Below are 24,411 nucleotides of genomic sequence, written 5' to 3'. Positions count from 1 at the left end.
TCAGTCAAATATATAATTGTCTACAGATATGCCAATACGTTTCAGTTCCTATTGCTCCTTTTGAATGATGGCAATGGCCCAAAATCATTTACATAAATGTTTCACATTCTACTGCACATCATATGTAATAAACACTTTGTCTATCATGTCAGCTGAAATGTATCAGTATCACTGAGTGCTTGGTTTCCCAAGCATATGCTTAAAATCCAATGCTTTCCTTAGTGCATATTGTATACTGCATATATTAAAAACATATTTTACATGGCATGTTTTTTTATTATATTTTTCTGCATTCTATTTTGTAGTATTTTTATAGTATTAGTATTTTATAGAATTTTTATAGTATATTATTAGTAGGCTATTTTATAGTATTTTTATAGCATTGTTGTTGTTTTAGGGTTATTTCTCATTTTTAATTAAAACAATTTTAAAGCATTTTTTAAATAAAACAAATTGGTAGGAAACATCTCTTAACTTTAGGCAGTCAGATTCAATACTGACTCTTGAAATAGATGTTAGAAATCACAGCTGATATTACTTCAGATTCATTATTCATAAGGAGTGCATTGCGTTGAGTTCATTGCATTTTGAAATACATGCTACCCAGAACAGTACTCTTATCTACTGTGCATACCAAATAGTGTCATGTACAATAAACATGCATACAATATACTACAAAAATAATAAAAACAGTAGTATATGGTATTCTGAACATACTCAATTTCCTGCTTAACTTATTAAAAGGCAGTCCTAGCCCAAAATCATGCCATTGGTTGACCCAGAGGTTGACATGTTCAGGACGTCGCCTAACTCATATTTGTCTCTGCATACGAAAATAGGATAACCAATAGATAACATGAGAAACACTCTTAAAATCAAACATTTATTATTCTGTTTAGCAACAAAACAGGTGCTGCTAAAAATGATGGCAAACGTTGAGCAAGAGTGGGTTTTAATGTGTTTTCCCATCACATTCATCCTTGAATTCACAGCTTGAGATGTAGATGAAGGGATGCCAGACATCAGTGTCCACAGTGACCTCTACTGGTTGTAATAATGCTCCATTAATGTCCGCTCACCTGACAGAGAAGAAAGATGTCAAATACTATTACGTCAACCACCAAACATCTCTATCAATCTCAGGCGGACAGAGAGCAATAGAGAGCTTTAGAGAGTGATAATAGCAACTGAGCAAGTGTTGCAGTGGGTTTCGTTCACACCAGACCGCGGGCTGCGGGCTGCATCTGGGGCAGAAAGCTGTGCTGATGAAAACCGCTTTGCAAACAGTGTAATAGACAAATAATTGGGTGGGGACAGGCGGTATTGTAAACTTTGTAACCTTTGAGAGTCGTCCCACATCAACACATGGATGTCCTCCGGCAAATACAGAGGTGTCCAAAGACATGATAACACATTCAAAATGCATCGCATCGAGTACAAAATCCACCATGCCCAATTATCAGAGCGGTGTCTGATTATGTGGTCAAAGGTAGTGGCGAAAAGTCTATTAATGAGGCATTAAAAGACTGTGGTGCACTAATCGTCTCACCTTAGGTTCACACTAAGGAGACTGGTTCTGAATGGTCTACAGGATTCAACATAAGGTCCCTTTCAGGAAAAAAAACACAGGTGCCCAGATTTACCATCTTGTACAGTTCCAACCAAGAAAGCCTGGTGAAAGCTATAACAAAGTTGCCTTGATTGTGCAATATTACAGGCATTTTTTTTCTTCATGTTTTTTGGGCTAAAATTGGACGTGGAAACATTTGGGTCAGTTGATGAGGGAAAATTGAGAGAAATGAAATGCATGAGCCTAAAGGAAATAATAATCTTAAGGAAATCAAATTAGCTAGACACACACACATATGCAAGCATTAGGCTTTGGCTCAACCAATCGAGCGCAACCGTGTCTGCCCACATTTTTCCCATAGGGATTGTCTTAGTTTAAACATAATAAGCCATGAACCAAAGAAACCAGCTATGAGGTGAATTACAAAGTTACAAACTTTAATTTATAGAAAAAAAGTATATCGGAAAAGACAAAAGGTACATGCATTCCTATAAAGCATATACACTGATATAAACGGCATAACCAGTCATACACTTGCATAACATTATAACCTCTGAAAGGTGAAGTGAATAACACTGATTATCTCTGCATCACGGCACCTGTCAGTGGGTGGGATATATTAGGCAACAAGTGAACATTTTGTCCTCAAAGTTGTTGTGTTTGAAGCAAAAAGGGCAAGTTTAAAGATTTGAGCGGGTTTGAAAAGGGCCAAATGTGATGGCTAGACGACTGCTTCTCCGAGGAAGGAACAGTTGTGAACCGGCAACAAGGTCAAGGGTCATTGATGCACGTGTGGAACGAAGGCTGGCCTGTGTGGTCTGATCAAACAGACAAGCTACTGGAGCTCAAATTGCTCAAGAAGTTAATGCTGGATCTGATAGAAAGGTGTCAGAATACACAGTGCATCGCAGTTTGTTGGGTATGGGGCTGCATAGCTTATGGACCAGTCAGGGTGCCCATGCTGACCCCTGTCCACCGCCGAAAGTGCCAAAAGTGGGCATGTAAGCTTCAGAACTGGACCACGGAGAAATGGAAAAAGGTGGCCTGGTCTGATGAATCACTTTTTTTCCACAAATTTTATTTTATACCACGTGGAGGGCAGGGTGGCATAAATATATATATATATTCTGCACCATGTACCTTTACTACGGAAGAGGATTAGGGCCAAGCAAAAAAAAAAAAAATAGCATCTCGAGATTAAAGTCATTATAATGCGAGATTAAACTCGTTCGATTTCGAGAAAAAAAGTCGAGATACAATCTCGAGAATAAACTCATTAAATATCGAGAATAAAGTCGTTCTGTTTCGAGAAAAAAAGTCGAAATAAAATCTTGAGAATAAACTCATTAAATATCGAGAATAAAATCGTTGTTTCTCGAGAAAAATCTCATTATATTTCAAGAAAAAAAGTCGAAATAAAATCTTAAGAATAAACTCATTAAATATTGAGAATAAAGTCGTTGTGTTTCGAGAAAAAAAGTCTAAATAAAATCTTGGGAATAACGCATTCGATCAGTGTTCACTGCATAGCATACTGATAAAGGACATTAATATAATTTTGTCATAATTATCTAAAGTTGATAGTATTTCTTTGTTACTGAAAGAAAGTCTGAAATATAGCTTGACTAAGTGATCCAACTCTGCCATGTCCTCTATCAGTATGCTATGGAATGAACACTGATCGAATGTGCTATTCTCAAGATTTTATTTCGACTTTTTTTCTCGAAATATAACGAGTTTAATCTCGCATTATAATGACTTTAATCTCGAGATGCTTTTTTTTTTTTTTTTTGCTTGGCCCTAATCCTCTTCCATAATGTACTCTACTATACTATTCTAGAGGTTTTAGTTTTTTTGTCCTCCAACATCGGAGACTGATAGCCCTTCACTTTTACTACACAAGGAAAACTGCAACATGAAGTCTCCACAATTTGTTTTTCATTTTTATATAAGTTGGTTTAAATGCACGTTTTCTTTTTGTAACTTCTCGTGTGAACACACTTTTCACATTATTTATACAACAAAATGGCACAGAATAGTAAAGTATGTAAAACCTAGTAAAAGTATTGTGCTAATCCAAATTCTGGATTTCCAACAGTTTGCCGGTTAGAAGTCCAGCTTTTGGCTTCCTTCTGCACTTTTCCAAGTAGGACGTTGGAAATCTGTGGAACGCAGCATGAACATCCCTGATCTAAAGAGGTTTCATTCAGAGGTCTTAAAAACAGCAGCACTTCTGCGCCATCTTACAGAGCTCATTAAATTTCAGCTGTGTCTATGCGCACGTCTGGTCCGCAACTTACATTTTTACGAAGCGATGATTATTTAATCAAAAGAAGTCTGTTTCTAAATCAGAGAAAAGCAGCGGAGGCACGCAGTTAGACCCTGAACCCATCTTTTTCCTCATTGGCATTCTTTTTCATCGTACGGTTTGAAGTTTGATGTCTTAATTGAATCTGTTTACAGAGAAGCAGCATTCCTTCAATCTGGCAGCAACTGGGTTACCCTGTTTAACTGTAGAGGCTGCGTCCTCTGGTTCACCCCAAACTCTCTCTCTTTCTCTCTCTCTCTCTAGCTGGCTGCCTGTTCCCGCTTTGATCCTTCTCTGCAGACACCAGAAGAGATGACAGCTTTTCGAGGAGTGTGCACCACTGAGAAGGAGAAAAAAAATCAGCCACTTTTTAAATTTTTTATCACCAGGTCACATGTAATGCACCACACAAGCACCTTGATAGGTTATGAATGTCTAGGACCTGCTGAGAACAGATGACACACTTCACTCACACTCACACACGCACATGCAAACACACACCTCTGACGTCCTGGCGGGGTGGTGGCAGCTGACACAATCTGACATGTCGCATTATCGTTTGGATTCGAGAACATAAAGCAGATTTCCCCAACAGGTGGCTGATGTCTATAGAGACAAACAGTTATGACACAACTCAGCATGTCTGTTTACTCGCACAAACATATGGAGAGAGCTGCCGCTCATTTGCCTTGCCAAGGCAAACGGCTTAAATCAACTGACTTACATTATGTAGATTGGAGGCCCTTGAAATGCATGTCAACCAGACAGCTTTATGATATGGGATCTCTTTGATGAGGATTTAGCTCTATTATACTCCATTCTTGCACATACACAGACTATTTACAGATTGTGTGTGCAGTCGCTAAGGCAGGCATCACTATTACTATATTATATTACAACTATAATTGTTGAGGAGAGATGTAGCATTGCTGAAGTGATCAGGCGGACAATAAAACTGTTGAAAAAAATTCTGTAGGGACCCAAGCCATATCATACACTGTAAAAAAAAAAAAAAAAAAATTATTAGATGCTATTAGATTATGCTATTAGAATAGATTATGCTATTATTAGTAGGCATGTGTTTTAGAAGAAAATACTATTTCGTTTTTTCTACTTCAAAATTTCAAGTTCAATTCAATGAGTTACTTGCAGCTTATTTGTAATTGTTAGGTAAATGTAATAGCAGTGTCCGAGTAAAAATTGCTACTGCACCTAATTTTTCTTTTTCAGTACATTTGACCAATAAGCAGCTGCCTAGAAATATAGAGCCTGTACTTCTGTTAAAGTACATTAAAAATAACATCTATAGCCTATAAGCTGCAAAGCAGGCTTTCCACAATTAGCAAAAATACTGGATATAACTTTGCAAAGACAAGATTAGCAAGTGATTTTATGAACTAATGTAAACTGAAACAGAAAATCCTGTTTAAATATGTAAACCATTCTTAAATCAAAATACATTTACATGAGAAATAAACATTACTTGATATTAAATCTTGTTTTCTGAATAAAAATCATCAATATTTAGGGAGTTTATGCTTAAAACAAAAACAAGAAATCCAGTTTAAATACCTTAACCATTCTTAAATCGAAATACCTTTACTTAAAAAATAAGATTACTACAAAATTAAGTAAGTTTATGCTTAAAACGAGAAAATAAATTCCTCCAATGGGGTCAGAAAAACACTTAAAGGGTTAGTCCACCCAAAAAATTTAATGTTTGTCATTAATGACTCACCCTAATGTCGTTCCACACGCGTAAGACCTCCGTTCATCTTCAGAACACAGTTTAAGATATTTTATATTTAGTCCGAGAGCGTATGCAAGTGTATGCATACTATACTGTCTATGTCCAGAAAGGGAATGGAAGACAGAAAGGGAAAGAAAACACGGAAGAGAAGACAATGCTGAATAAAGTCGTAGTTTTTGTGATTTTTGGACCAAAATGTATTTTCGATGCTTCAAGAGATTCTAATGAACTAACTGATGTCTCATATGGACTACTGTGATGATGTTTTTATTCCCTTTCTGGACATGGACAGTATAGTGTGCATACACTTGCATACACTCTCTGACTAAATATAAAATATCTTAAACTGTGTTCTGAAGATGAACGGAGGTCTTACGGGTGAGGAACGACATTAGGGTGAGTCATTAATGACATCTATTTCATTTTTGGGTGAACTGACCCTTTAACTCAGCTTAACCAAAGGGAAAACAAGACCGAGGACATATTATGTTCTTGTTTTAAGCATAAACGCACTTATTTTGGTACATGATTTTTTTTTTCAAACTTAATAAATACACAAATAAACTAATCTTGATTTAAGAATTGTTAGAGGTACTGGAAAACAAGACATAAATACTGAGTAAGAAAATAATTTTTTTGCACTTTGAACTTCGTGTGAAATGCATTTTGTGAAGTGCACGTTTGCTATGAAAAGACTATTTGTATTGGACATTTCTCTACCCACTACACTCTCAGGTACAGTGAAAAAAGGTACAGTGCTGTCACTGGGTCGGTACCCTAAGGTACAAAAATGAAAAGGTACATCTTTGTTCCTTACTAACCCCTAAATGGTACATATTAATACCTTAAAAGGTACATATCATTAATTTAAGAGTGTGTATTAGTACCTTAAAGGAACATAGTAGTACCTTAAAAGGTACATATTAGTACCTTTTCAGTTTTGTACCTTATACCGCCCCAGGGACAGCAATGTACCTTTTTTTCTGACAGTGTAAGACAACCTTGGCCAACCAACTTCACCAGAAAGAGTTTTGTAGAGAATATCTCTGTCTGTACTGATACCAGGACCATTAAGATTTAGTTTTTTCTCCAATTGTACAGACTTAATGGAATCCTTTTAGCAACAGTATGCCTATATATGCCTTATTTTTTCAGTTGACTGTTAGAAATGAACATTCTAAAGATTTAATAATTTAAAGATTTTATCTAGTGTGTGGAAGTTTTTAAACCCTTCAATACGGCTTAAGAATTCTTTAAAATGGCTCTCTTGGAAGTTTCAAAGGCATTAGCATTGAATATATTCTAGCATTAAAATGCCTTCTGGCTGAGAAGAATGTTTCATCCTGGAACGCCTTTGTTCTAATTTAAATAAGTTGCTTTGCGGGGTGTTGAAGCTCTGCGGCCCCTAATTTTTCAGCTCTTCCATCTCATTGGTTTCAAAGTCCTACTGCAAGCCATCTGGAGTTTACTGCAGATTAAAACTCAATGCAGCCATCTATAAAATGTTAGAAAATGGATCATGGAAACTAATTATTTTCAGGATTAAAGCGAAACAGAAACAAATAAGAGAAAAATGGTTCCTGTCAGGGGCTTAATTGCAATTAGCAATTAAAGGTAAACATACCAGATTTATGTTCAGTGACAGATACCACCATATTTCAAATTAAACTTTGTGGTGAAAATTACATTTTAGATAAAACGGGTCAACTTCTTTCTCTTAATGAATAGAGAAATGAATAACTCTTTAGCAATACACATACTGAAATTTCGAAAAGGGCATCATAAAAATATAGAAAGGAAGGCATGAAACAGAAGTTGCGATAGTCTCTTCTTCCTTATTGTAATGCTTTTCTTGTGAAATGGTTTTTTAAAGCAAATGTTGAGCAGGAGTTGGTTTAGTCCATCAGGCATTGATTGGATCGTTGGATGGTTGTGGTTTGCTATTGGTCGATCTTGTGATTGACAGGTTGCCCCGCCCTCGCGCCAGTAAACATCATCAGAGGAGAGATGTTGGGGGAGGGGAAGTTATTTTGATTTTTTGATTTTTTTTAAACACATTTAAGTAATATTTTCATAACTTTTGCATAAGCTATTTAAAAATGACACCATAAAAATATAGAAAACCTACTCCCAAAAAGTATTAAAAAATGTACACACTTTTGAAATTACACTCTAAAACATGCTGGTTTAAAAACAACCCAAGTTGGGTTGAAAATGAACAAACCCAGAAATTGGGTTGTTTTAATGGGTCCATTCACTGGGTTCAAACAACCCAATTTCTGGGTTTGTCCATTTTCAACCCAACTTGGGTTGTTTTTAATCCAGCATGTTTTAGAGTGTAGTTGAGGGTCAAAATAAAGGGTAATTTGACCAATGAGGTCCATTATTGTGTTACACAGCACATTTCAGCTTCAGCACACTCTAAAAAAGTGCTGGGTTAAAAACAACCCAAGTTGGGTTGAAAATGGACAAACCCAGAAATTGGGTTGTTTGAATGGGTCCATTCACTGGGTTCAAACAACCCCGTTTCTGGGCTTGTCCATTTTCAACCCAACTTGGGTTGATATTAACCCAGCGTTTTTTAGAGTGCAAGAACCAATGAGGTTTATTCTCATGTTATGCAGCACATTTGAGCTTCAGCAAGAACCAATGAGGTTTATTCTTGTGCATCAAGCAAGTTCGGTTGAGCTTCTGTTCATGTTCGCTGATCAACGTTTATATTGTATCAATGTATATAAAAGCCTAAATTCAATCAGAAATTTTGGATTAAACCGCTCAATATGGATCTCTTTTATTAAATGTTTTAAGCGTTAAGGTGGTAGAGTTGCATAGTTGTTAATGTAGGAACCTGAGGCTGAATAATTGATTACTTTATGTTTTTTGGGGGGGGGGGGTGGACTAACTCCTAAATGAGCGATCCATCATTTAGATATAACAAGTACGTTTTCTTAAATTTGGCAGGCTTCAATAAAAAATACATTATTACTTTTCCCCGCCATTTTCTCACTGCAAGTCTCCTCTTATTTTTCTGCAGGGCTCTTGTCCAAGAATAGTCTGCCTGCAATTGTAAATAAGTACGCCTTAAAATTCAAAATCCCCAGACTGGGTTTCTCGCCTGAGCGTTTGTGTGTAAAGCGGGCTGCGGGGAGTTGAGATCTATTTGAATAAACTCCCCACAGCACTGAATGAAGTGTGCTATCAGAGGTTCAGCGATGGGACACAGCTGCTTCTGGATTTCTACACGTTTAAGGACGGAGATGTGGCGAGAGAAGTCTTCTAAAGTTCCAGCTCTTTCATATGTAACCTGCACCTAAACCTTCACCTGCTAAGCAACCTGACCGTCAGCATCTTTAAAGTCCCCATGAAATCAGAATGGGCCATTCTTATTTTTTTACGGCATATTGCAGTATTTATTATAAATGTTCACTTTTTTTTTTAATTCATGTGCTCTTTATCTTTAATCAAAATAATTTCACCGCACAGACATCTCTGAGGATGTGTTTACTGGCGCAAGGGAGAGGCAACCTCACTCACATGAGATCCACCAATAGCAAACCAGAAACCATCCAATCAATTCCCCATGGACAAAATCAGATCCCACCATGCATCTTTTCTTGTACGAGAAAGCAGTTTCACTCAGATGTATGTAACAATAAAGAAGACTAATGCCAAATCTTAGCCTTGTTGATTAAAGGGTTAGTTAAGCCAAAAATTAAATTGATGTCATTAATGACTCACCCTAATGTCGTTCCACATCCGTAAGACCTCCGTTCATCTTCAGAACACAGTTTAAGATATTTTTAGTCCGAGAGCATATATGGAAGTGTATGGACTACTTTGATGATGTTTTTATTCCCTTTCTGGACATAGACAGTATAGTGTGCATACACTTGCATACGCTCTCGGACTAAATATAAAATATCTTAAACTGTGTTCTGAAGATGAACAGAGGTCTTACGGGTGTGGAAAGACATTAGGGTGAGTCATTTATGACAAACATTTCATTCTTGGGTGAACTAACCCTTTAATGTCCCAGGTTCAAAGTTAGGCTGTGTATGCATTTACAGTAATTCACCACAAGACTTTAACATTAGACGTATTATCACTTCAAAATGATATGCAACTACATTCATAACCACATAAACCCTATAGCTTAAACATAAAAACACTAGAAAGGGGCTGTTTACGTATGGAACAATAACCATAACCAGACTCCAATAGCTATTCCTTCCAGCTACAGCAGTCTACAAGGATAAGTAGACATAATAATCAGTATTGCATAATGTACAGAAACCTTGGTGTCTGTATAAAAAAAATAAATAAAAAAAAGTAGAATATACACTTACAAATTATGTTAATACACTAATAGCCAATGGACAAAACAACTTTTTAAAGTTGTATAATATTCTGAAATCACATGAAATACCTATACAGTGAAAAGCATGAATGTCATTGCATTAGATAGCATATAACCCTCTGATTAACTTGCATTAAAAGAGTGCTGGTGCTGTCTTTCTTTAAAATACATTCCTCTTGGTTTGATATTTTGTGCCTAGACATTTTTAAGCATGCTCAAATCCTTTTTTTTTTAGCCAGCTAAACAGATGCTGATTACTCTATACAGAGCCGATATAGAAATGACACATAGTCAGACAGTCATATTTTAATCACAATGGTTTTGCACATGAATTCACTTGCAGAAATACTTACATTACATAACAGCTCTATTATTTAAAGATCCATCTCAGTAAAAAAACTGAATTAAACTGTCTACGCAAATCATATCATAGCAGTGCCATACTGCCCTCTTGTGTTTTTTTATTAGAATGACTAGAGTTTGAGAAAAATAAAATGGAGAGGCTACTAAGTTATTTGCTTTGCTGCATGGGGGCATTTTAAACATTTTGGTAACACATTATTTAGACTTTAAACAAACCTGATTCAAAAAAAAGTTGGGACACTGTACAAATTGTGAATAAAAACAGAATGCCATGATGTGTTCAGAACACCACATATGACATATATCAAATGTTTAAACTCAGAAAATCTATAGTTTTAAAGGAAAAATAAGTTGATTTCAAATTTCATGGCATCAACACATCTCAAAAAAGCTGGGATAAGACCATGTTTACCGCTGTGTGGCATCTCCTCTTCTTTTTATAACAGTCCGCAAACGTCAGGGGACTGAGGAGACATGTTGCTCAAGTTTAGGAATAGGAATGTTTTCCCATTCTTGTCTAAAACAGGCTTCTAGTTGCTCAACTGTCTGGGGTCTTCTTTGTCGCATCTTCCTCTTTATTATGATGAGCCAAATGTTTTCTATGGGTGAAAGATCTGGACTGCAGGCTGGCCATTTCAGTGCCCGGATCCTTATTCTATGCAGCCATGATGATGTAAATTATGCAGTTAGCATGGTCAAAATGCTAAAAAGAGATGACGTTAATGGGAACTTGGATTTACCTTTTAGCATTGATGGTGCCTTTCCAGATGTGTAAGCTGCCCATGCCACACACACACACTCATGCAACCCCATACCATCAGAGATGCAGGCTTCTGAACTGAGCGCTGATAACAGATTGGGTTGTCCTTGTCCTCTTCAGTCCAGATGACATGGCGTCCCAGTTTTCCAAAAAGAACTTAAAATTTTGATTCGCCTGACCATAGAACAGTTTTCTACTTTACCACAGTCCATTTTAAATGAGCCTTGGCCCAGAGAAAACACCTACGCTTCTGGATGTAGATGTACATGTAGATATGGCTTCTTTTTTGACCTATAGAGTTTTAGCCAGCACCGCTGAATGGCACGGTGGATTGTGTTCACTTTTCTGGAAGTATTCCTGAGCCCATGTTGTGATTTCCATTAGAGTAGTATTCCTGTATGTGCTGCAGTGCCGTCTAAGGGCTGAAGATCACGGGCATCCAGAATGGCTTTCCGGCCTTGACCCTTACACACAGAGATTGTTCCAGATTCTCCAAATCTTTGGATGCTATTATGCACTGTAGAGGGTGAAAACGTCAAACTCGTTTCTGATATTGCTCCACTATTTTTTGCTGCAGCATTGGGGGAATTGGTGATCTTCTGCCCATCTTGACTTCTGAGAGACACTGCCACTCTGAGAGGCTCTTTTTATACCCAATCATTTTGCCAATTGACCTATTAAGCTGCTTTATCCTCTAGCTTTTCCTTACGTACATTTAACTTTTCCGGCCTCTTATTGCTGCCTGTCCCAACTTTTTTGGAATATGTAGCTCTCATGAAATCCAAAATGAGACTCCAAAATGTCATTTGTCATGACATTTCAAAATGTCTCACTTTCAACATTCCATATGTTATCTATATTCTATTGCGAATAAAATATAAGTTTATGAGATTTGTAAATTATTGCATTCCTTTTTTACTCACAATTTGTACAGTGTCCCAACTTTTTTGAAATTGGGTTTGTATATAATGCATTAATTATGCCTTGTAATGCATTGCATTGTCTCATGAATAATTGTAACCACAATTAAAATACATTATAATACTTATCTATTCATTGAACATCTTTAGAAAGTACAATGTCAATTTCCAATGTAACAAGGAGTCTGCAAATATAATGCATTATAAAGTATATTATGAATATCATTATAACGCTTTAAACATAAAGGCTTTAAGTAAAGTGTTACCAAAATCTTGAACTCAGGAAGTAACTTGTTTCAGTTCAAAAGCATTAGAGCAAAATTTACATTATTCCTACCTGGATGAATCTCAGTAAGTCCAGGTCACATTTCACCCTAAAATAAATAGAAGATATTATTTGTTAACATTAGCTGATATCATTTCAGCATAAACAAACATCACTAGACAGGTAATGAACTTAATCTAGCTAACATTTGTAATGTAGACTTAAATGTTGCAGATATAACAAGCAAATTATGTCTCATAATGTACTTTAAATAACATTAAAACATTGTCAGAAAGACATCAGTTCTACTGTTGTTCATAAATATGAGTAGTGATGTTGTACAATGAGAACCTTTTCATGTCGCCGAAAATGGAGTCATTAGTGTCCCAATGTGTAGTAAGCCAGCATCCTCTACTGTTCTTACCAGTGTCCAAATTCATGTACACGATATACTGATTGACGACCTAGGGAGCTCATTGAATGGTAAATGGTAAATGGACTGCATTTATATAGCACTTTTATCCAAAGCGCTTTACATTTTTGCCTCACATTCACCCATTCATACACCGACGGCGATGTCAGCCATGTAAGGCGCCATCCAGCTCGTCGGGAGCAGCTGGGGTTAGGTGTCTTGCTCATGGACACCTCGACACTTGGTCAAGTGGAACCGGGGATTGAACCACCAACCTTTTGGTTTGTAGACAATCTACATGAACCACTGAGCCACTGCCGCCCCCATTGAGATGCACCCAGTGTAAATAGGTGAGAAACAAAATGCATGTGCATTATCTGTGCATTTGGTTCTAAAGTGAAAGTAGCCTAATATACTTGGTGTTGTCTTTGTTCTTAAAGGGATAGTTTACCCACAAATTAAAATTCTGTCATTAATTACTCACCTCACTTGCTGAAACTCAAATGTTGCGCAACACAAAAATGAATCTCATTGGTTCCTGCAGAAACTCAAATGTTGCGCAAAACGAGAATGAATCTCATTGGTTCTTGCAGAAGCTCAAATGTGCTGTAACACAAGAATTAACCTCTTTGGTTCTTGCTGAAGCTTAAATGTGCTGCGCAACACTGGAATGAAACCTCATTGGGTTTTGTTGAAGTTCAAACATGCGGTGTAACACGAGAATGAACCTCATTGGTTCTTGTTAAAGCTCAAACATGCGGTGTAACACGAGAATGAACCTCATTGGTTCTTGTTAAAGCTCAAACATGCGGTGTAACACGAGAATGAACCTCATTGGTTCTTGTTAAAGCTCAAACATGCGGTGTAACACGAGAATGAACCTCATTGGTTCTTGTTAAAGCTCAAACATGCGGTGTAACACGAGTATGAGCCTCATTGGTTCTTGTTAAAGCTCAAACATGCGGTGTAACACGAGTATGAACCTCATTGGTTCTTGCAGAAGCTCAAACGAGAATGTCATCACTCAATTCAGATGGATTAGTTTTATGATCTCTTTATGAACTTTTTGAAGCATCAAAGTAGTAGTTGCTTAGCTGTCAATGGAGGGACAGAAATCTCTCAGATTTCAGTAAAAAGATCTTAATTTGTGTTCTGAAGGTCTTACGGGTCCGAAACGACATGATGGTGAGGAATTAATAACAGAATAAAAATTTGGGGAGGAGCTATCCCTTTACGTTAAACAAGGTTAAGACTTGTGGTGGGGCCAGTGAAAATTCTAGCAAGGTAAGAAAAATTTTAAGCAAAAAAATCCTTAGCATTTAGCGCTGAATTTATTTGTTTGTCATTTGTTTCTTTGGATTTTGAAAGGACATGTTATGGCAGGTTTTGTAAGATTCACCCACATAAAAATTTGGTTCATATCAAATCAGTTTCTGGTCTGACAACGCTTCTAAGACTCAGAAATGTGCAACAGAAATTAGTAATTAAGTGCACTACACTACACTGCACTTTGCCCAATAACTGTGAGCAAACACAAGTTTATGCATGTGGCCCCTACACATATGGTGTGCTAGCCTGTGAGAGCATTTTTGCACATGTCCTACTTTTGTGTGACAGCATTTGTCTTCGAATTTAGATGTGATTTCGGTGTGCACTCCAGGGAGAAAAGTGAGTGGTTGCTGTGGCAACACATGACATACATCCAAATAAACAAAAGCAATATGAGATGACTGACCCTCGATAGCAGTTTTCCTTCTCAGGAACTCATCCAGTGATGTTTTGGAAGAATACAGAAGGCTAAAGAAATGCAAACACTGATGGATGGGCAAATAAATAAATAAATAAATAAATAAATAAAAAGGACGAGAATCATACCTGGTTGCCATGGCGACCTACCTTCTCCTCACTTCAATAACTGCTGAGCAGAGAGGATTCCAGGGTCTGCAGCGAAAGACTAGGGGAATAAAGAGGAAGAAATCCTTTTTCCTGGAACAGAAATAAAGAGAAATACACAGTCGGTGCATTTGATGTGTGCATTCAAATCCTTTGAAAATACATGTTAGATACATTGCTAATTCCTTCAATTCTTTTGACTCTGGAGACTGAATATTAAACAGCCTACATTGTTATTCAGATTCATTTTCATCAACAACAATACAACGAGGGTAAATATTATTAAAGTTATTACGATATAAAGATAATGTCATTATTCAAGTAATACATTTGAATATTTGCAATAATACTCTGTCAATAATTATCAAGTTAGATCACATTTCAGGCTAGAAAATCTGCTAAAATTCAAACTTTGTGGGTCTTAAATCTTTCTTAAACCCTTTTCTAAGCTCTCAAAACACATTTTCATTTACTTAAGCTTAATTTCAAGGAAAGAAATAACTAAAAGCCGGCAACATACTACGACCAAACAATCTGTAAATAGCCTGAAGACATTAGGTTCAACTACAGTACTTTTTTGTTTTTATTACTACAATCTATTGCAGAATTCAGTGAGAATCAACATTGAGAAAAATGGGAATTGTGAAAAAGATGTAAGGTAAAATATCCAAACATTTATATTATTCCCCATAAAAACAATAATTAACATATTCTAATATACATTTAAATGATGAAATATGATCAGGGTTGAATAAAACTAATAACAGTTAGCATTAAAGCAACATTTTCCTGTTATCATTCTATTTGCAGTAATGTAATTTTAAAAGTGGCCAAGATAGGTCACATTTTAGGTCAATAGCCAGCAAAATGTATATTTTCGACCTCTCAAACCTTATGTTGTGAGCCCTCGCTTATGTAAACTTATATGAACTTAATTTCAAACGAAACAAACGACACAAAGTTGTTCTATAGTTAAACTGGGACATCTTGCATATCGTGAGGGCCTCTTTTTGTTTCTGAGCCGAGCCATGCTGTTTCAACCTATCCGCAAACGAGGGGGAGGGTAAATGCTTTGGAGACCGTGCGTTAGATAGACAGCCACAAAACCCAATCCCAAATCGAACAATCGTTTGAACTGACCAATAGCGTCGCTCTCTGGGCAAATCCAACAGAGTGGGCGGAGTTTAAACAGCAATGCCCGCCCACCATCCAATCGTTAGGTTGCGCGAAGGCTGCAGTTTCAGTTTGTTTTATTCACCATTTTGAGTAGCTGAAGGTAAAATTTAAACTAAATACCTTCGTAGAGCAGGAATATTTCCCGCATTGTTTGATTTTTACCACAGGGAGAGGGCGTTGGTTTTGCGACGTCACCTTTAGCCCCTTGTGTTTTAAAATAGCACGTTTTGTTTGCATTTTCCCTGCATTTCTTTTGCTCTTTCACAATTTTAACCTCTACAGTATTCCTGCAAAATGGCAAGACCAGTGAGGTACGTGGGTTTCCATTCGTCCTGCTGATGGCTGCTGCATGCACACTTGAGCTCTAGGCTTCACGCATGTGCCAGGCATCCTTATGTTCTTGTTTAGAGCTCGATTTTGTAACATTTTGGCTCGTCCGTGCATGCATTTTGCTCGTTGTTTCTTTCCCAGTGGCGGGGGACTGTCTTTTACATTTATGGGTATATCGCGCACATTTCTAATTTCCATCAATCCGGATTTTGAAATCTGTTGTTCTGTGTGCATCACCTACCTATATTTCAGACTATATTTGTTGTGTGAGAAGTCTTAAAACGCTTCATGTTTCCTTGTAAGCCAGTGAGAATATGGCTTCCCATTCATCCTCGCTAGCGCTTCAGGAGGGGTAATAAAATCCCACTGGAGGTGCTCATCGGCCCATTCAAGTGATTTTGCAACCTGTAACGCGCACATATTTGCGCAAATTTCACAATGATGTAGAAACAATAGATTGCGAAAGCCCGTTGGTCTTTTAGGGAGGGAAGCGCGTTTTGAGCTATTTTTTTGATAGCGGTAAATTAACACGACGCGGTGACGTCAGAGGGGGGCGGGGTGGCTGAGAGCGACCACACCTCCCCCAGTTGGAGTTATGTGAAAAACGTGCACAAAATGTAATGTTCACTCTCCATATTTTGAGTTCAATGGCAATACAGATTATTATATATGATTATGCGTTATTTGTGTCACAGTGGATGACCGAGGGCCGATATAGAAAAGAGTGAAAATGGTGGGCGCCTTGCCTTCCTCGTGTATCGACTGCAGAAAAAACGTAACGCGTTGTCCTTACGAACATTCACCGTGGTAACCATATGCAAATATAACGATATAACTTGATATTAGCCACCACTGTAAAAATAATAATAAAAAACAAAAACAAGATGTTAATAAAATGGCAGAGATTCTTAAAAGCTTAATACAGTACTAACTGGTGTTACCATGGTATAGGAGGCATTAATCCAAAAGAAGACTTGCGATGAAAATTACTTCACAAAGTGTGTTTGTGTGTGTATCTATATATATATATATATAATTATAATTATAATTTAGTTAGCTTGCAATATTTTTGGGCAGTTTTAATAAAACCCTGAGTATTTTTCTGCTTTTACTAAATTAACGGTAGTTATTAAATGTTAATAACTTGAATGTTTTTATTTTGGTCGTTTGACTACGTGTCACGTGATTTAATGACTTCCTGCTGTTCTCAAGTCTACCTCATTACTATTTACAAACGGTTGTTTTAAAATCAAATGTCGAATTAATATGTGCCATGTACATTTATTCAGAATATTATTATTATTATTCAAAATAGTATTATTATTATTGACTTCATTTCTTTGTGTATTTTATCTGTATTGATTATGAAGTATTGTAATTTATAATCCAAAAAGCCTAATTACTTTAAAGTAACTTGTGGCTTTTCAAGCATCTCAACATCGTGTCAGGCCTCAATGGTTAAATGGGACAAGACTGCAGTATTAATGAAATGCTAATTGAGGAACAGTTTAACGACCATTAATTCGAGTAAACATAATGAAGCGAGGCATGTTAAATGAACTTTAGTTTCCTGAAAAAAATGCTGACCATCTTCTGATGGTCTATAAGCCCTTTAAACACGAATTAACGTCACATGCACCGCTGCATCAAAAAGTCCCTTTACAGTATTTTTGTGTTTTTTTACAGGAACAGAAAGGTGGTAAATTACTCCCAGTTTAATGAATCTGACGATGCAGGTAATAAACCATTTCTAAAATGCATAATTTTATCTTTCATAAAAGTATTGATGTATGTTTACTCGATATTGGAATGCAAGTATTCTGCAGGTCGATTGATGTTTTAGGTCAGTTTGTGCAGTCATGTACTTCATGGTTCAAACTATCTAATTTCTACTTCCAGATGAGGACTATGGTAACAAGGAAACAACTAAGAAGATACGTGCTCCACCCCGTGAAATCAAGCACAAGAAGTCTAAGAATTCACAGGAAGAGAGGCACGAATCTGTCTTTTTCCAACTTTGTTGTATAACTGTATTTGATTTAAATAATTAATAGAATAATATATTTTAAATGTATTAAATGGTGAATTTCATGACAGGATTTGTGTGTGTTAGGATCCCCAGGGATTACGAACCTTTTTGAGATCCATTTTCTCCTTATGACCCACATATGCGGCGGTTAATTATAACTAGGAAATAAATGCCACCTACAAGGACATTCACCTTCAAAGATCAAACTACTAACTAACCTTTTCTGTTGTCTTACAGCGAGGATTCAGATGAAAAACTGTCTAAATCCAAAAATGACTCTGCAGGTAAATTGTTTCACTTATTTGTGTTGACTAAAATAAAGTTGCATAAATGATTAACTTCTAATCAATCGTGTTTTTCAGATGACTTCGGTAGTGATGAAGACAACGAGGTGGGTGAGGAAGGGGAAGAGGAAGATGGAGGAAGTGACTATGATGATAAAAAGGCCAAAAAGGGAAAGAAAGCAAAGGTGGAGAAGCCAGGCAAAAAGTCACTGAAGAGGAAACGAGGTGGAGGTGAGATGAGGATCAACAAAAACTGACATTTTTCCTTGAACTCTCATGCATAAAGCATGAAGCAGCAGATGTTAAACTATTGAGCATAAAGTTTAGTCTTCTAGCCAAGAACCGCCCATTTAGAAAGAAAAAGGCCATCTGACCAATGTATAAAACAACAGTTTAGGAGTGCATGTTCTGAAATCGGATATGAAAAGGAATAAATGTGAATGCATGTTGACGCTTGTGATTCCTCTGCAGATGATAGTGATGATGATAAAGAGGTGAGCAGGAAACCGAGGCAGGTGAGGCAGGCTGCGTCAAAGGCTGTGTCCAAACAGAGAGAAATCCTTCTGGGAGATGGCGGCAGTGAGGATGAGGAGAAAGATGAGGAAGAACAGGCATTCCTGGACCGTAAGTGTGCTGCATTTTAACTGTCGTCTTCCAATATGTTTGTCGTTTTTACTCCGCATCATTAGTGTCAATATTTCTCATATATGGACATGATTTTGCTTGGCAAATGATAAAACGAAGCCAAATGTACACCGTAAAGGTGGCAAACAAGCGCTTCTGAAGTTGCAATTAGGTGCTTTTACACAGACTGTTTAATAGTATGCTTTTATACTAGGAGTTGAGGTGGGTCAGAACAGACTTAATTTCGTCTGCCTTTTATGCAGCATTATGTCTTTACACTTGAGATGCACTGATTGCAATTTTCTTGGCACGTGCGTGACCTGTCAATACTGATTTTTCTTACTAAGAACTCTAATTGACAGCATATCCAAACAAAAATCTAGTTTTCTTTAATGCAAATTTATTTTTCATTATTAAAAAAAACTAGGGATAAATAAAGATGGATATGAAATCAACACAACTTTAAGTTTTTCATGTGGGTCTAACCGTAGGTTAGTATTCAGGTAAGAAATGTAAGTAATTAAATGTAAAATTACACTCGATAGCCTTCATTGTAAAAATGAAATAATATTATTTAATTTCAGATGCCTGCTTACAATTATGCTGCCTTCACGTGCTATCAGAAATTTGATAATTTCCACTTCTGAAGTCGAAATTTTGAAATGGGAGGGTATCCCGTTTATGTGCAATTTTTACCTAGGAAACTCGTATGTATGATAACTCGGAGAGCACGTGAATGCAGCATAAGTTACAAAAATTATTCAGTTAAGACCAGCAAGTGATTTTTTTGTTCTTTGATTAACATCCTCTGTACAGGTGAATAGTTCTCAAAATTATCAGAAACGACCAAAATGCTGTATTATGCATGCCAGAACAGTAATTTGGCAGCCATTTTATAAAGAAAAACTAAGCTGTTTGAGACTGAGGAACGGCTTGTGCGCTCCACTTTTATACAGTAGGGCTGGGCGATATGACGAAATATATCGTCTTGACGATAGCAAATGTCTATCGTTTTATATAAGGCTCTATCGCTTACGCCACGATGAGGCGTTTACGGCAGAATTTCATGGCACGCTGCAATACATAAACAACAAACATGGAGTAGTAGACGCGGTTCAGACCAGGGTAATTCTCAGAGTAATTAGCCTATGCCAGAGTGGTGGCATAAGCGCTCAAAACAAACTTCAGACACAGACGCTGCAACGGGCTTTTACGCGTGGCACACCAGCCATATATTGAAATATTTTAATGGCAGGTGTAGGGATGGAGAAAACTAAACATTTTCTTGACCAACCACCGAGCCTCATTAGCCGGTTGAAACCGGTTAACCGATTAGTTTAAAATATGCTGCGCTATTTGAAATAACAGCCGCGAGCCGCGCTCCTTCTCTCTCTCACACACACACACAAACACACACACGCACTGTCCTAGCGCTGCTGCCTCCCTTCCACTCACGTCACTTTTTTAAAATCCCCCACAGCACGAAACACGAGTCCCGCAAACGTGCCGCCGAGGAGCTTGTTTGTAATCTGAGGACAATGGCTCCTTAGTTTCGAAATGGTTTGGGTAACTTACAAGGTGATCGCGGAATGCACGCTTCATACTGTCGTCTGCTCTGGCTTTAACCTCGAGTGTTTAGTCTGTTTACTTTTTGCAAACCTTGTGAGCGCGCAAACCCAAAAGCTGTGACCTCGCGCCAAATGTTTTTATTGGTTTATTAAGTACAAACAGGCGAATTATGAAAAATTGAGTGCGAGGGATTTGTTCACTTCACACAAAAAGATTTTGGAATGAGATGGCCAACTGTAGTAGCGTTTAGTCCACTGTATAATAGCCTAATTTAGAGATCAATTTTTTTTTTTTCAACCGTCAACTTTGATCGGTTACCGTTGATACGGTCAACCATCGGTCAAACGGTCATCGGTTAACATCCCTAGGCAAGTGTTAACTTTACCAACAGTCTTGCTTGAAAAAAGGTTCTAAATAAAATAAAAATGTAGTCCATACTACCTTTATTTGTTTTGTATATCATTTCAAACTGCATTTACCACATTGCAATTTTGTATAGACTATTCATAAACTGAATTAACAGAAAAATTGCTATATCGTTATGCATATCGTTATCGGGATATCAAATTAGCTATATCGGGATATGAATTTTTGGCCATATCGCCCAGCCCTATTATACAGGGCTCCACATTAACGCTTGTCAACCCGCACATGGAGGGGTGGGAGATCGCACTCACAGCTCAGCTCGCAGCTGCAGGCATTCATTTAAACACAGTGGCCGGCAGAGCAAAGTCAGTGTTTCAACTTCTTAAATTAATTCCTATTAAAGGTTAAGCTTCCAAAGGCATGAACGGAAAACGCGTCAGACTGAACATGCGCTGTGAATGTATATGCCGTGTGCGCGGACGCGTTTACCTCAGCTCTCATCACGAGAGCTCATTCTCTTCATTCATCACGGCTAAATGTAATCTGACTCCTGCTGCATTTGTGCTGTGACACTCCCTCAGTGGCTAAATCACATTATATTGAACAGACACGTTCAGTTTTTAATTGTAGTGTCTGTTCTCTTAACGGAACTGATTTTATGAAAATTAATGCGGTGGTGGGAAAGTGATTCAGTAGCGAAGCATTCTGGGAATTGTTGTCTTTCATCCCCATGAGACAAATTCATTTTCTGTCTTTTCTCAATGTAGAAGGCACCAAATTCAAAAATAATTTCACATTTCTACTACATTAATGACCCAGTTTAAATACAGATTCATCTTCCCAGCACTGAATTTTGCACAGCTAAGCGCCACTCACATTTCATATTTTTTTTCCCATTTTCTCTGTTGCAGAAGAGTCTGGCAGTGATGAAGACTTCATGGTAGATGATGATGATGACAGTGACTATGGGCACTCCAAAAAGAAGGGGAAAAAAGTGGTGCAGAAGGGAGGAAGGAGAATTGAGAAGAAGGACAAGAAATCCCCTAAACCTCGGCTAAAGGCCACAGGTAAACACTGGCTTGCCTGAGATTTTCATAGTATGAAAAAGTCATCAAGGTCAACTATTACTTTAGTGTACTTATTTAAATCATGTCGCATTAAAATGCTGTTGCCCAAAGGATTCTGAGTTTGATAGCCAGAATTCTGACAAAGGCCTAAGGTAGAGACACTTGATACTTTCCTGTACAATGCCAAATTCAAAAGTTTTGGATTGTAAGATTTATTTTAAAGAAGTCTTTTAGATCACTAAGGCTGCATTCATTTGATCAGAAGTACTTGAAACTTAATATTGTGAATTATTTTTTACAATTTTTAATAACTCTATTTTTGTATTCCTGTGAACAAAGCTGAATTTTCAGCATCATTACTCCAGTCGTCATTGTCACATGATCCTTTGGAAATAATTTTCAACTTTTCTTAATATTATCAATGTTGAAAACATTTGCATGTTTTTACTGTGAGTATTAATATTTCCTTGCTTTCAAAAAATGTGTTAAAGTTAATGTTAACGCGTTTGTCCCTCAGTGAACCCCAGTCCCATGAAGGGGAAAGGGAAAGGTCGCCCAAGTGCAGCTAAAGCACTGGAAAAATCCTCACCTAAAGATGACGAGGAACCCGAGAGCCCCCTTGAAGACGAGGAGGAAGATGAGGTGGAGAAGAAAGAGTCTCCTCCCACCAAAAAGACAAAGGATGATGCCCCCGAAGACGAGGAAGATGACGAGGAGGAAGACGGCTCAGAAGAGGAGGCTCCATCCGGGGAAGACTAGCCATGTTATTAACGGCATCCCTTTCTTCTTCTCTTTCCCTTTACACTCTTTTTCCTATTCTGCATTTTTTTGGGTGGGGATGGGGGTGGGGGGGGGCTGGGTTTGTTTGCTTTTCAGATTTTTTTTTCAGTGTCTGTTGTGGCCTGGCTCAACGGTTTGAACTATTTTTGTTTCCCTTTTTTTTTTGCCTATAAATTCCATATCGCAAAGGACATTTTCCCAGAACTTGTTAGCGTATATATCTATATATATTATTGAGTAAAATGTGTCTGAGTCTGTTTATTTATGGGTATATAATCTCGAGGGAAGCCCATCGTTCCAACCAGTAGCGTCGCTGCTCGCCCAGGGTTATCACATGACCGTATTCTCAACAAAAAAAATGCTTTAGCGCGCTCATTCATTTCGGTAACTTGTATAAAGCTTATCGTCTATTCTGCATTTTTGCGACCGATGTTCCTCATTCATGAAACAAAGTTCTGTATAAAATGTTTGTAAAACCATGCCTGCGCAAATGATTGCAACAAAGATCGGCGCAAACAAAACAAAAGTATTAGTGTAAATCTGTAATGGCGTATTGGAGTGTAAATGCAATTCTCTCTGTCGTTTGCGCAAAATTGGTTTCATAAACCTTTTCTGCTTGCGTTTAACAGGTTTGTTCATAAAAAAGTTTTTGCAAAAGCACGTCATTTAACGTATGAATAGTTTCGCGAAGGTCCAATTTTTCATTGAGGTCCAATGCGTTAGTTGTGTAGTGATTCCTCTCTAGAAAGCCATTCCTTAGGAAGTTTCGCAATCCATCATAGTTCATGCCGTTAGTTTGGATACCAGCGGTCAGGGCTCTGCTTATCTGAGGATTCGTTTCGTATTTATTCCACGTGCACTCGCTGCTTATCAGCGGAGGATGGAGAAGCTGACATCTAGTGCTCATGTTTTGAGAATTACATTTGTCGTGGGTTTGCTATTCAATTTTCAGTTTTACCTTTTAAATAAACAGTCTCAATTTGTGTAGCTTGAACCATAATGCAGTTGCTGTTTTAATAGAATATTCTGGATTAATAATGTCAAATTCTGTTATGAAATCTGCAACGTTACCACATAAAATATTTTCAATTTGTACCTCCGTTTGTTGTGTACTTACAATGGCAAATGTCCAATGTTTGCCCCATTGTAAGTTAATTTCTGGGTTTGTTTGCTTTGCTTTTTCTTTTTGCAAACCGAGGTACGAGTTGCCATCCATCAAGCTAAACTCGTTTTGAACCTGGAATATTTCCTCGTTCATTTTGCTCTGATCTCTGTAATGCGCTTTTGCTTGTTTTATTTTTTCCTCATCCACCAGATCATCTCATATAAAGGCTGCAGCATGAATGCTTTCATCTCTTTTCTCAAAAGATGCTCGCAGTGTGTGTGTGCTGAGATCGGGCCTTAAAACGGTTGATTGCAGGGGAAATGTGAATCTGATGTCTTTCTGCCTTACCAAGCTTGTTTTTCGAAATATTGTACCACAAAGCTAAATATTAAAGAAACCGAGGGCACCTTTGACTCGTGCCCGTTTCGCCCAGAGATTGTATTGCCGAATGTTGGAGATCTCTTCAACCGAGCAAATAATGTT

At 37.5% G+C, this 24,411-nt stretch overlaps 1 protein-coding gene and 1 long non-coding RNA gene across 2 annotated transcripts; one reads left to right on the top strand and one right to left on the bottom strand.

Annotated features, from left to right (window-relative positions):
• Positions 1 to 4,081: 4,081 nt before the first annotated feature.
• LOC137058133 (uncharacterized) lies at positions 4,082 to 16,979 on the bottom strand. Its single transcript, XR_010900598.1, has 6 exons — positions 16,346 to 16,979; positions 14,602 to 14,691; positions 14,441 to 14,502; positions 12,366 to 12,402; positions 4,380 to 4,484; positions 4,082 to 4,218 (listed from the first exon to the last, which is right to left on the bottom strand). It is a non-coding gene; the product is annotated as an uncharacterized lncRNA (long non-coding RNA).
• On the top strand, positions 15,804 to 24,021 carry nucks1a (nuclear casein kinase and cyclin-dependent kinase substrate 1a). The gene is made up of 8 exons (XM_067431318.1): positions 15,804 to 16,085; positions 17,791 to 17,840; positions 18,004 to 18,097; positions 18,371 to 18,417; positions 18,496 to 18,648; positions 18,889 to 19,041; positions 21,888 to 22,043; positions 22,561 to 24,021. Exons 1-8 carry the CDS (start codon positions 16,069 to 16,071, stop codon positions 22,800 to 22,802), a joined length of 912 nt encoding a protein of 303 aa, XP_067287419.1. The 5' UTR covers positions 15,804 to 16,068; the 3' UTR covers positions 22,803 to 24,021.
• Positions 24,022 to 24,411: the final 390 nt, after the last annotated feature.

This window comes from Pseudorasbora parva, chromosome 22 (genome assembly GCF_024679245.1).
Source record: "Pseudorasbora parva isolate DD20220531a chromosome 22, ASM2467924v1, whole genome shotgun sequence".
Lineage (NCBI taxonomy): Eukaryota > Metazoa > Chordata > Actinopteri > Cypriniformes > Gobionidae > Pseudorasbora > Pseudorasbora parva.
This window is presented reverse-complemented; position numbering and strand designations above follow the sequence as displayed.